This window comes from Trichosurus vulpecula, chromosome 5 (genome assembly GCF_011100635.1).
Source record: "Trichosurus vulpecula isolate mTriVul1 chromosome 5, mTriVul1.pri, whole genome shotgun sequence".
In the NCBI taxonomy this organism is placed as follows: Eukaryota; Metazoa; Chordata; class Mammalia; order Diprotodontia; family Phalangeridae; genus Trichosurus; species Trichosurus vulpecula.
This window is the reverse complement of record NC_050577.1, coordinates 133,432,907-133,445,995: the sequence shown is the minus strand read 5'-3', so window position 1 is coordinate 133,445,995 and position 13,089 is coordinate 133,432,907. Positions and strand designations below refer to the sequence as shown.

Genomic DNA, 13,089 nt, shown 5'->3' with positions numbered 1-13,089 from the left:
GAGAGCTTTTTCATATTTATCACAAATTCACTAGATGAGTAATTCCCTGTGTGTTTTAATTCTGTCTGCACAAAGTGGCCTGGAAGAGTTTCTACTCAATTGCTCCAGTATTGTGTATCCATGTATAAATAAAGGGCATTAGCCTTTAGATCTGTTAATCTGGCCATGGTTGGAAGTGCTTACATGCTGTTAGTTTGAATTATTATCCATTATTATCCATTCGTTACAGGTAGTTAATACTCTAAGAAAAATGCAAAAGCTGTAAGAAGCATAGCTGTTTCACACAAACTAAGTCAGTTTGAAGCAAGACAAATCTGATAGTTGACCTTTATCTTGGATGCCAGTAGATGAAAATGTTAGACTTCTCAAATGGATTAGTGCAGCCAAATATTAAATGTCAAATAATTATGAAATTCAGTTATATATTGTAGAAGGATCCATGTTTGGTGAGTTCAAAATTCAAGAATGGCTATAATTAGAAAATTTTAAATTTTTAAGGAGTTAAGCTATATATATACAAATACATACATATATATATATATATATACATATATATATATATATATATTTCCTTCAGGAGAATTAGGGTTCTCTTATTTCAGATTTTAAAAGCAATTTTCTATCAATCAGGAGATTGCATTTTACCCAAACAATATGTAAAATCTTTTTTCCCAAAACAATTTAAAACATAAAGAAAAAACAAAACTGTAAATATTGGAAATATCTGTAATTATGTTTACTATTCTAACTAGTAGTCAGTGGTTAGCTATAATTTCCACTGTAAAGAGCCAGAACTTTACAAAATAACTCCATGTCCTCAGTAAACAGACTCTCATCTCTATGGTCACTATGTAATAGTTCTACAATAGTAAAAGAACACACAGGTTGTACTTGGGACCCAGAAGGAGGAGGAGGAGAAAAGAATCAGGGAAAGCTCTGCTGTGCAAATGGTGTGTTTGCCCTGATATCACAAAATAGTTGGAAATTAAATCTAGGAATGGGTACATTTGAGTTATGTCTCCATTGCAATGCCAAAGGAAAAATACTCTGATTATAATCCAAAGCCCTGTCTAAATCTTTACAATTTTGTCAGAATTTTTCAGTCGTGGGTTATCCTAATAGCTGTAATTTCATAGAATGAACATTTGTGCACAAATGCTCATTTCTGGTACTTATAAGACTGATTGAGGATTAATATGAGATTTTCCTACTGTCTGTGAGGGTGCAAAAATCTCCCTTGAGTTCAATCCTCATCAAAGTCAGAAAAAATGTTTTTGTTCCCATGTCATGAAAATGTTGTAATTGTAAGAACTCCAGATACTTTTTGTAAATTTGCCTATGGAGCAAAGCAGCCTTTGGTGGATTTGATGCCAACTTCTGAATGATTTACTTTGCTCCAAGGCTCTTCTGGAGATTATAGGTTATGAGTATAGACTCAGTTGTGTTCAGTTACCTGTGGTTGATGTGTCTAGTAGTAACACTTAGTGGCTTCAGGCCCTTTAGATAGTAGACTTAGTTTTGTTTTCTGTCCTTCATATTGGAATACTTCAGCTTCTTTTGTTGTTTAGGAACTCATTTTGCACATAAGGAGGGTTCAGAGGATTAAGTTCCCCTAAAGCCAAGCTATTCTGAAATGGATGAGAAATTCACCATAGTCACGTGCAAAGAATGACATTTTCTGACCTTAGAAGTAGCGCTAGATCAGGAATTCTTAGTCTGGGACCCATGAACTTGTATTTTTTAAATGAATAATTGCATTTCAATAAAATTGGTTTCCTTCTTAATTATTCTGAGAAGGGGTCCATAAGTTTCATCAGATTGCCAAAGGGTTACATAACACAAAAAAAGATAAAGAGCCTGTGTTCTAAAGGAGAAAAAAATGAAACAATGACTTTAGATATAGTTCTAAAATGAAAAGGGGGAAAGTTATATACAATTTTTGAGAATGGTGGCCTCTTGAACTCTTTAGGTATTTTTTAGTCATTCCCTAGGCCTGTGCTTTCTATACAGTAAGACTTCAACAAATACTTATTGACTTGAATAGAGACTCAGTATTTATTGATTTTGGCAAGATAAATTTCTGAGGGATTTATTAACTTGCTCTTTATTTCAGAAGCCAAGTCATATTTTTTGGTGATTACTAAAGCTGTATTTATTTAGTAAAATGAGAAAATATAAGGTAAAAATGAACTTTGTGTCAGAGAGTCACAGAACAGGACCTATTGAGTTGATGTAAGAAACTATCTCCCCATGATATGGAGGAAAAAACACCAGATTTGGGGTCTGAGAACATGACTTTGAATCACAGCTCTACTGCTTACTGCCTGTGTGATCTTAGACAAGTTCCTTCACCTATCTGGGCCTTACTTTGTTAATTTTAAAATATTAGGGTTAGGATAGATAATCTCCAAAATTCTTTCAGGTTCTAAATGATACAATCCTTTGTTGGTATGTTTGAGAGGCTCTGGCCCATTGCCATTTTTTCCCACCCCTTCCCATCCCTGCCTAAAGCTTGAAGTTCCTACTTAGTAATGCTGTATGTTACTGCTTTAAAATCCCAGTTGAAAAGCTGCTACTTAAGTTACCAGATACATTAAGCTGTCATCATTCATTAATGCCTTAGTGATGAGTAGTTTAAGAGACTACCTAACTTGAAAGATCAAGCAGAGTCTTGTAGGGATGCGACTGCTCACAGATAGAAATGTTTGATGAGTGGAGGAGGAAAGCTTCCAGGAATAGGGTGCTGCCTGGAAAGGGAAAGTTCTATTGAGACACAGAGGTAGCTAGGGACAGGCACTAGGGCATCTAACGTCAGATAATGGGAGTGCTGAAAGTGCAATGGTGGGCCACTGAAAACAACTAGCTTTAGAATTTTGCCTTTGTCACAGTGGTCTCCTAATGTCTGTCTGTCTATCTATCTATCTGAATGTATGACACAGTGTTTATACTTAACATGGAATTTGAGTTTTTTCACTATTGTTGATAGGTCTCCAATATTACCAAAACATTATTTCCTTTCTCTTTGTAAGTTTAGCATATATTTTTTACCTATCATGGACACCATCATCCAAATGCCACAATATAATAGTCAGTCAACTAGAATTTATTAAGCACCAATTATGTGCCAGGCACTGAGCATAGTGCTTAGAACTCTACGTCAAAAGAAGGGTGTTATAGGGAAGGAAATTCCCTATAATTAAAAAAAAGTTAGGAAATCAGGATATCTATACCCAGCTCTAATAGGGATCTGAAGTTTTTCTTGAAGCAAGTGTTGGAAAAGGTTTCATACTCAAAAAAGTCTCTGGGAAATTTCTCTTTTCATTCAATTCAGAAAGAATTTATTGTCTTCTTTGTGCCTGGCACCATGTTGGGTGCTGGGAATACAAAGATAAAACATATAAAAGTTTTTACCCTAAAGGAACTTAGGTTCTACTGTATCGAGATAGCTCTATAGAAAATATATAAAAAGTAAATAGAAAGTAATTATGGGGGTGGGGGTGGAACATGAAAACTGGGTGGGTGGATCAGGAGGGGCCATATTTAGGAAGTGTCATTTGCTCTAAAACTTGAAGGGAGCTAGGAATTTCCAAGAGAGAAAGGTGAGAAAGGAGAACCTTCCAGATATGTATTATAGCTTGTGCAAAAGCACAGTAATGGGAGATGGGGTGTTATGCATGGGAAATAGCCAGGCCAGTCTGGCAGGAATATAGAGTATATGAGTCATGTAAAGACTGTTTGGAAACATCAGGACAGAGAGAGATTATGAAAGACTTTATTTACCAGAGAAGTTTGTATATAAACATACAAAGGGAAATGGCATGGTAAGGCCTATACTTTAGGAATATCAGTTTGGGGAATGTATGTAGGATGGATTGGAGAAGGTAGAGATTAGAGTCATGAAGACCAGTGAGGAGATTCGCAATGGGCCAAGTGAGAGGTTATAAAGGCTAGAACTAGTAGGATGGTAGTCATGTGATTGGATAATAAAAGACACTTAGGAGAGATATTGATAAGGTGGAATTGATAAGACTTGTATTGTGAGCAGAGGACAGTGATGGTTCAGAATAATCTGATTTCAAGAACTTTGGTGAATGGAAGAATGGTAGTACCTTCAATGGAAATGGGGAGGTTAGGAAATGTCTTAGTTTTGAGGGTGAAGATGATTTCCATTTTGGACATAATAAGATTGAAATGCCTAAGATACATTCAAGAATGTCTCACAGGCAGTTGGTGATAGGAATTAGAGTCTGGGAGAGAGATGAGAACTGGATATTTAGATTTGAGAGTCGTTTGACGAGAGGTAATAATTGAACCCATGGAAACTGATAATAAGAGGAAAATAGCCAAGACATCTTGGGGGTACATTCACACTTAAGGGTGGAATGTGGATGGTGATCCATCAAAGCAGGCTAAGAAGGAAGATCCACATAGGTTGGAAAAGAACAAAGTGAGAGGAGTGTTCCAAAAAATCTAGAAATTGTATCCAACGATGGTGGTCACTTGTGTCAGATGCTGCAGAGAGGTCAAGGTTAAACACTGAGAAAAGGCCAGTGGATTTAGCAACTGAGAAATCATTGGAAACCTTGGAGAAAGCAGTTTCTGTTGAGTTGGGTGGGGGGATGGTTAGAAACCACTATTTCAAGGAGCTAATAGGTAAGTGATAGGTAGGAAAGCAGAGGCCACTAAGCTTTATGTTTAATGGGAGAGTACAAGGATACTTGTTTATTAAACAAAAAGTTAGGTTATTACCACAATTCTATGTTTTAAAAAATATTTTCAAATGTTGCTTTAGCCATTATGCCTACGCAGTTAATACGCAGTTCATTTTTCTTCTCATCTTGTGAAATCTCCACTTTGTTTTTTGTTCTTCAGTTTATAAAATGGAGGTCATATCTCTTGAATCTAATGTGGGGCTTAAATACTTAATTACTAAAATGGTTCCATGATCTCTTCAATATTGGGATTTCTTCCCACAGTGTAAATTACATCCCATCCATTCCTGTCCATCCTGAGCCTCTCTTGTCCATGTTTTCCTACATGTTCTGTATACAGAGTCTACCCAACATGCTGAAGGGTTTCCTCATTTTCTCAGTATCACAAGGGTAACCAGCAGAATACTCTATGTGTCCAGATGCCACATGACTAGCCCATCCTCTCTCCTTATCACACAATTCCTTCATGACACCTTTTATTCCTATTCTTCTTTGGAGTCCCATGCTGTATCCTACTCATTCCCCACGAGCCTCTCCATTGCTCTCTATGCAGTGGTGTTCCATAGCTTGCTGCTGCCATATAGAAACATTAGAAAAATCTGAGTATTGAAAAAGCAGTCCTTTGTTTTCATAAGAAGTTTGGAGTTTACCACGAGAGAAAAAGAGCTTTGCAGTTTCCTGAAAACAGCCCTGCCTGCTCTGTACTTTTTTAGGGCTAGGTCTAGCTCATTGTCTATCTGAGACGTTAAGGGTTAAAAGTTATCTATCAGAAGCCCTATGAGATCCTGCCCAGTTTAAGGTTCAATTTATTTAATCAATTGCTGTCATAAACTCATTGTTACTAAATGCCTGTTGGTGCATGGCACTATTTTCACTGCTATAGATAGTGCTGTAGGGCATAGATAAAAAACAAAACAAAACAAAAAAAACCCAAACCCAAAATACCTCCCCCCCCCCAAAAAAAAAGCCCATATAAAAATCATGCTCTCTGGCTTCTAAGAATTAAATCTGGTCTGATAATATGATTAATCAAAACTAAATAATGCACACTATTAAATCTCAAGCTATGTATCATCTATTATTTCAAAATTCATTCAGAACACAGAGCCAAAATAATTAAATATATGATAAAGCATATTGTGATGCCTAATGAGATCTTATCTATAAAGAGTCTCAAGTACAATACAGAACTTTTTTCTTTCTGGGGAGTTAAACAATAGTATACTTGAAGACTATTAAATAGGCTTGTAATTCTATTTATAAAAGCATGTGAATAATTTGTTTTATTATGTAATCCATAAAATATGATCAAGTTGCATTCTAAATTTATCTTGGAATCAGACTGAAATTGATATTTATTTATCTCTTATTTTACTTTTCAGTTGGACTAGACCAATTTTGAAGAAAGGTTTCAGACAACGCTTGGAATTATCAGACATATATCAAATTCCCTCCTGTAACTCTGCAGACCATCTATCTGAAAAATTAGAAAGGTATGATCATATGTATCTGTTTTATAGTTGAAGAGTAAAAAGCACTTGCCATACTACTTTTAGAAGCATAAAATTGATTAGGTAATTTGGGGGAAAATGTTAATTGGAATAGTTATATTTCACTTCAGTTGATACAAGTAGTGTCTATGGGAAAGAACAACAAATTTTTATAGTTTCTGAAATTTTAAAAAAGTGCTATTAGGACCCTTAAAACTTATAAATAATCCAAAGATACATGCTTTCCTCACCATATGAAACTCATTTCATGAACAGATGAGACTAGGGATAACCTTGAGGTATCTGAAGGAGTGGTCTGAGGTACCTGGCGATTCAATAACTCAACTAGGGACAACACATGTAGTTGTCCTTGGAGATAGAATTTGAACCCAGCTCTTCCTGATTCCAAGTCCACCCCATTATATACTAGATCAGTGGTGTCAAACATATAGCCCACAGCACGTGCCACCAGGATGTAATTGGTTAAAATATAATTGGGGAATGCTTATCAAAATAGATAAAAATATAGCATACACAATGTTACTTTGTGATTTTCTAAGTCAATATGTTGCCAGCAGTGATCTGTTTCTATCTGAGTTTGACATCACTGATCTAGTTTGACCATACTACCTCTGCTGAGAAATTCTAAAAATTTGGATTCATACAAAAACATATTTGATTTCATTACGAAGCTACTTTTCTGTATTCCACTTTTGAATGTTTAATGTAGAATAATAAGCATCCATTTTATTCTAATTGACAAGTGGTTTTAATGTAACAGCTATTAGACAATTAAGAAGTAATATTTACTTTTGTAAAGAATTTCAAAATTATTTTTCTTCTACTATTGCTTATTGATAAATTGATAGAGCCATGATTTTATTGGGGGGGCACTCCCCTTATCTAAGCAGATCATGATCTTTCCATACCTCATTCTATATAATTATTAACCACATCTCCCCATATTTCTTCCAAAGACCATCTACCTAATGCAATCATCCACTGTGTCCCAGGTTATCACCAGTTGTCCTGACTTTTATCTTGCCACTGGACTTCGATGACTCTGAAAGAGAGAGTGAGGCTGATGATTTCATGTAACTCTGCCTCACTTAACTCTAATTCACTCGCCAGTCAAGAGAGCACCCTTTGATGTCATTGGTCCTCTTTGGACTTAATTTTTTACTTCCCTCCAGTCTCCAGTCTCTTTATGAGAAGCAAAAGATGATTGCCAGTGCATGTATGAGTTGAACTAGATGGCCACTGAGATTTCGTCTGACACTGAGGTCTTACATTCTGTTCCTGGATCCTCAGAGAAATCCTAGCCTTTTGCCTGCCTCTTGCTTCTCTAAGGTTTCAATTAATAATAAGCTGGACACTTGCCCAGGAGGAATGGAAAACATGGGACTGGAGTTAAGCACAGAGTTCACTCCAGGCTCCAGGTGTAAAACCATTTCTAGGACTAGAGAACTCTGAGTTGCACACAGGCATCTTGCTTGACTTTGAATCTTCTCATGAGTGTTGTCCCTTTATTATGCAGAGTAATATCAATAGGCATGTCAGTTTACAAAATGCAGAATTTTCCTCTACTTTGTAACTACTTACAGAAGTTAATGTATGCTTGATCTCTGATATAGCTAGAGAATAGTATATACTGATATTCTTTAGAAATACACTGCTAATTTAGAAAAAGATAGGGATGCAGGGAACTTTAAGCTTTTTATTAACAGAGGACTATGAGGCAAACTGGAGAAAGAAATGGCAGACTCCAGTATCTTTGCAAAGAAAACCCCAAATGGAGTCATGAAGAGTTGGACATGATGGAAAAATTACTGAATGATAACAAGAACAACATTTTATAAAATAATACCATGTAATGACAGAGTATTTAACAAAAAGTAAACAAATGGTGTAGTAGAAATACAGCCAGAATTTCTCAGTTTCTTAATTACAGGGCTGGGTTCCATGATACTCCAAATAGACAGTTAACAGTGAAACACCATTCTCATTTAGATCATAGAACAATAAACTTTCAAGTTGAAGGATTCCTGTGCTATGTGTGGCCTAGCAAATTAATAGATTGGTAAATGGGTGTTTTTAAGTGCTCCAGTAAACTGATGATGAAACATCTCTCCAATTGTTCATCAGAGAGGATGGGGACAGTGGGTATGGAATGTGGTATATTCTGTCAGATGAGATCACAATTGCCATGTGTTTTGTTTATTTATGTAGGTATGTGTGTATTTGTTTCTGATACAAGGTCAGATTCAGTGGAAGAAGGAGATGAGTTTGGTGGGGCAATAGTCATCAATAAAGCTTAAAAATAGAAACAAAATGAAAAAGGTTATAGCTTGCAGAACACTTGCTGATCTGGGCATTGGTATAGGGAAATTCCAATGAGGGAGAATTTTAGATAGATTCATAATTTTAACCTCATAGCTCCCAGTGAGGAAGTTTCCTACTTAGATAGAATCATAAATCCAGACCAGAAAAGGAAAATTAAGATATTAAGGAAATCGACCTTCTAACGTTTCAGCTCATTGTTTGAGTTTAAATTGTTTGTGCTACTTAAGTGGTAAAGAGCTAGGAAAATGTTTTGCTAAACCAACAATTTTGAAAGCCATAGTTTAGAATATCTTTTATGTTTCTTTATTTCTTTTTTAAACTGATTTTCTTATTTCTGAAGGTCATAGAAACTCCCAAAATGTGTTGCCCATTACTTCTGGTGTTAGGCAGTACAGTACTTTCCTTTAAGAAATACACTGTGACCTTTTCACGAATCAACTCCCTGCAGGGTGATATATGGGGAGGCATTTAAATGTGCCAAATCTGTGACTGAACCAGATTTGAGCTTTTATTGAGTCATCAAGTCAGTGAGCATTGGGTCTTTGGGGTCCCTACAAATTGTTTTGTTTCTTTGACTAAATCTCCTTGGATATACTTGAGTGAACCAAACTATGTTGAGAGCACATAACAACTGAAACATTGGTACTTCCAACTTAATGGTCTTGTTTTTTAATGTTTCTTTTTCAGGGAATGGGACAGAGAGTTGGCATCAAAGAAAAAACCCAAACTCATTAATGCCCTTAGACGATGTTTCTTCTGGAGATTTGTGTTTCATGGAATCATATTATACTTAGGGGTAAGAATGCTGCAAATAAAGCGACCATAGGTATATAAAATGGTCCTGATCTCTATAGTTGTTCTATACTGCTTAAGGTTTGCCAAATACTTTGCACGTGTTTTTTTTTACCCTCTCAGCATCCCTGTGAGGTAGGTGCAGATGAGTAACCTGAGGATGAATGAGGTTAAGTCACTTAGCTAAGGTCACATAGCTAGTAAGTATCTGAGGCTGGATTTGAACTCAGGCCTTTCTGACTCCAGTACTTTATCTGCCTAGCTTTATTTCGATGGTACTGACACAATGAGCTGCCATTTTGTGTTTTCAGTTCTTTTCAGTAATACCTAAGGAAAAACTTACAAGCTGGAACCATTGTGACCAGGAAGAAACCTCAAATCTCTGCTATAGAGATGTAAAAATTAAAATTAAATTTTTTTTTGCTCGGCCACGATTTCCTGATCGGTGGTGTGGGTAGATTGGACTACATGATCTCTTAGATACCTTCTAGTTCTAAATCTATGTTGAACAAGGAGCCATGAAGACCAGCACCAAGTACAGGGCAGCAGCACACAGAGCGCTTGAACCTCAAAACTCAGTATTTTACCCAGCTCTGGAGCACGTTCCAGAGCAAGTGTGCTTTCCATTCTGTCTTGGATTTCAAATAGCAAATTAAACTTAACAATTCATGCACTAATATGAATGGCTTCTTCCAAAAAATACTTTTTCAGTACCAGTTCACTGTTTATTCTGTGCTTAGATTAAACGTTGCCTTTTCTTTCTAGAGTTTTGAATAGCAGAAGTAGCATAAGGGGAAAAATTGCCTTAGTCATCTGCCCTTGGAGAGTTTCTGAGGACCTGGGTTTGAATCTAGGTTCTGTTACTGACCTGCTGTATGATTTGTGGCAAGTGACTTCAACTCTTTTAGGTCTCTGTTTCGTTTTTAGTAAACTAGATTATTTTTAAGTTCCCTTCTGGCTCTAAATGTTATTCTGAACTGCTTTCAGTGATAGCAAACAAGACTTTTTGAATTTTGCATTGTGGTACCTTAGGCAAGTAACCTTGTGCTGCATTTATAAAACTTGTCATGTATTTTATCAGGGTAGATGTGACTGTAGGCTGAAATGCTAAACCCAGAGACAGTGTTGAAAAGGCAGCCTGGGACATTACCTACCAGCTTTCCAAGTGTAACTTTGATTCTATATGTCACCAGAGAAACACTCTCTTAAACTCTTCAGCTCTTACCTAGAAAACTTGGTGACAGAGATTGCAAACAAATTTATTCTTCACATTAGAACTGCATAAAATACTTGGTTTGGGCTCTCAAGTACTGTGTATGCAGCTCTCTTGGACTGGTGTTGGTTTTCATGGCTCCTCTGTAGTGTTCATGTAGTCCAGCCTATCCATACTGCAGATGAGGAAATTGTGGCCTAGCAAGCTTAAGCGACCTACCCGAGATCATAAAGGTAGTAATCAACAGAAGTGATATTTGATCCTAGGTACTCTGGCTCCAGAGCAAAGGCACTTTCTACTGTACCACTGTTACATGTTCAGGCTATGTTAGATAATTATCTGAGAAGCGGGTGGTGGTGTAGTTGATAAAATGCTGGCCTGGAGTCTGGAAGACCTGAATTCAAATCCTGCTTTGGACATTCATTGCTGTGTGACCCTGAACAAGTCTCTCTTTACCTCAGTTTCTTCAACTATAAAACTTAAACCATGATTTCCAAAAGAAAACTTCACTGTATGATTAGAAGAGCCGCAGTTCTTTCCTTTTTTTCTTTTTGGAGAGGATATTGGGAATTTTAAAATCTTGTGGATATTTTTGTTGGGTGGTGGTGTATGGGTTGTCAGGGGGAGGGTGGATGAAGAGGGAGTCTGCATTCCCCATTGTTATTTAAAAAATGGAAATAATTTTATTTTGAGAATTTTGAAAATTTTACAACATACTTTGACATTCTCTGTGCTAAATAAAATTAGAGTTCAGAATCATTGGTATGGTGATCACATAATCAAATTCATATATGAGATATTTTAAAAATATCTTTATGTTCTACTTTTCTAGGGTAACTCACGGTCTTTGGCCTTTGAGAAATCATACTAGAGTCTTTTCCTTGAACATATTTTATAGAGATAATTTACAATTGTCCTTTATGACAGATATAGATAGAAAGAGTGATAGAGAGATAAAAAACTGTTGGTGTGACCTTGACCACTCTAAGCCTTTCTGGACCTCAGTTTCTTTATCAGTAAACTGATGATATCAGGATATATGGTCCTCAAAGTCTCTTTCGATCCCAGAATTCTAGCCTAATACTTAAATATATTCTCTGCTTCTACTGGTCTAGGATTATGGTGACCAAGACCATAGCTCCATGTTATTCCCTAGATGTTGTTCTATTACATACGCCTTGTGTTGAATAATATCCTCATCTTCTCCATAGTAACACATTATCTACCATTATGCAATTACTAGTTCTCCAAAGTTGGAGGTGAGCCCTGCCACTACTCCCTTTCTATTTATGTGATCTACTTGTACAACACTCATTCCCTACAGTGCATTAATTAAATTGAATCCAATCCAACAAATATTTACTAAGCAATGCACTATGCTAGGCACTGATGATATGAAGACAAAAATTAATTTATATTATTCTTTATATTATTAATTCATAAAACTTGTCATGTATTTCATCAGGGTAGATGTGATTGTAGGCTGAAATGCTAAACCCAGAGACAATGTTGAAAAGGCAGCCCTGGACATTACCTACCAGCTTTCCAAGTGTAACTTTGATTCTGCATGTCACCAGAGCAACACTCTCTTACACGCTTCAGCTCTTACCTAGAAAACTTGGTGACAGAGATTGCAAACAAATTTATTCTTCACATTAGAACTGCATAAAATATTTGGTTTGGGCTTTCAAGTACTCTTGATATAATACAATTATTCTCCTGTCCTCTAGAAGCTTATATTCTACTGGTACATATGAACAAAGGAAATAATTTCATAGGTAAAAATTGTTTATAGTGTTGAATAAATGTTTATACAAATCATAAAGGCTTCTCCAGTGGAAGCATAGAGCTGTTAAGAGATCCAGGAGATCATCAGTGTAATTCACTGGAAAGAGTACTGACCTTGGATTCATTGGACCTGACCTTGCAAAGTGACTCTGCCTTGTGACTTTGAGCAAGTCGATTCTCTGAGTCTCAGTTTCCTTACGTTTAAAATTAGGAGATAGAATTAGATCTCTAAGCTTCCTTTTAACCTTCGGTCTATGGTTTAGTCCACCTCCATTGTATTATAGATGAGGAAGCTGAACCTTACAGCTGTGAATTGCCTTGCATAGGGTTGTATAGAAAAGTAGTGGCAGAGTAAGGGACTAGAATTCAGGTGTCCCAGGGCCAGGCTGTTTCCACTGATACCACAGTGTCACGTTAAGTATTGCGATAATGTTCAGTATCTAATGATTGTAGCTGAAGTTCTCTACAAAGTAATGTCATCAACAGTTCGCAATCCTGCTGAGTCAGTCTGTGAACTTAGACAGTTATGAAGTTTCTCATAAAATCAGAAGTCCTATAGAACTTATATGACCATATAAGTGAGTGACCATAGATGACCATTTACAGTGAGTGAAGCTCTCCAAGGCATATGGTCTCTAGACTTACCTAACCCCCCTTCCTTTTGCTCAACTTATGCTTGAAATTATAACAACTTTGCTGCTGCAAATAAGTAGCAGTTATAATTCCCGAGCTTTTTAAAAAAATAATGATA

General features: G+C 36.4%; 1 protein-coding gene across 1 annotated transcript in view; it reads left to right on the top strand.

Moving 5' to 3' along the window:
* CFTR (CF transmembrane conductance regulator) overlaps positions 1–13,089 on the top strand; it is a 224,290-nt gene that overhangs the window by 34,335 nt on the left and 176,866 nt on the right. The window contains exons 2-3 of the mRNA XM_036761406.1: positions 6,095–6,205; positions 9,233–9,341. Of these exons, the coding sequence (XP_036617301.1) occupies positions 6,095–6,205; positions 9,233–9,341 (220 nt within the window). The remainder of the gene's footprint in view (positions 1–6,094; positions 6,206–9,232; positions 9,342–13,089) is intronic.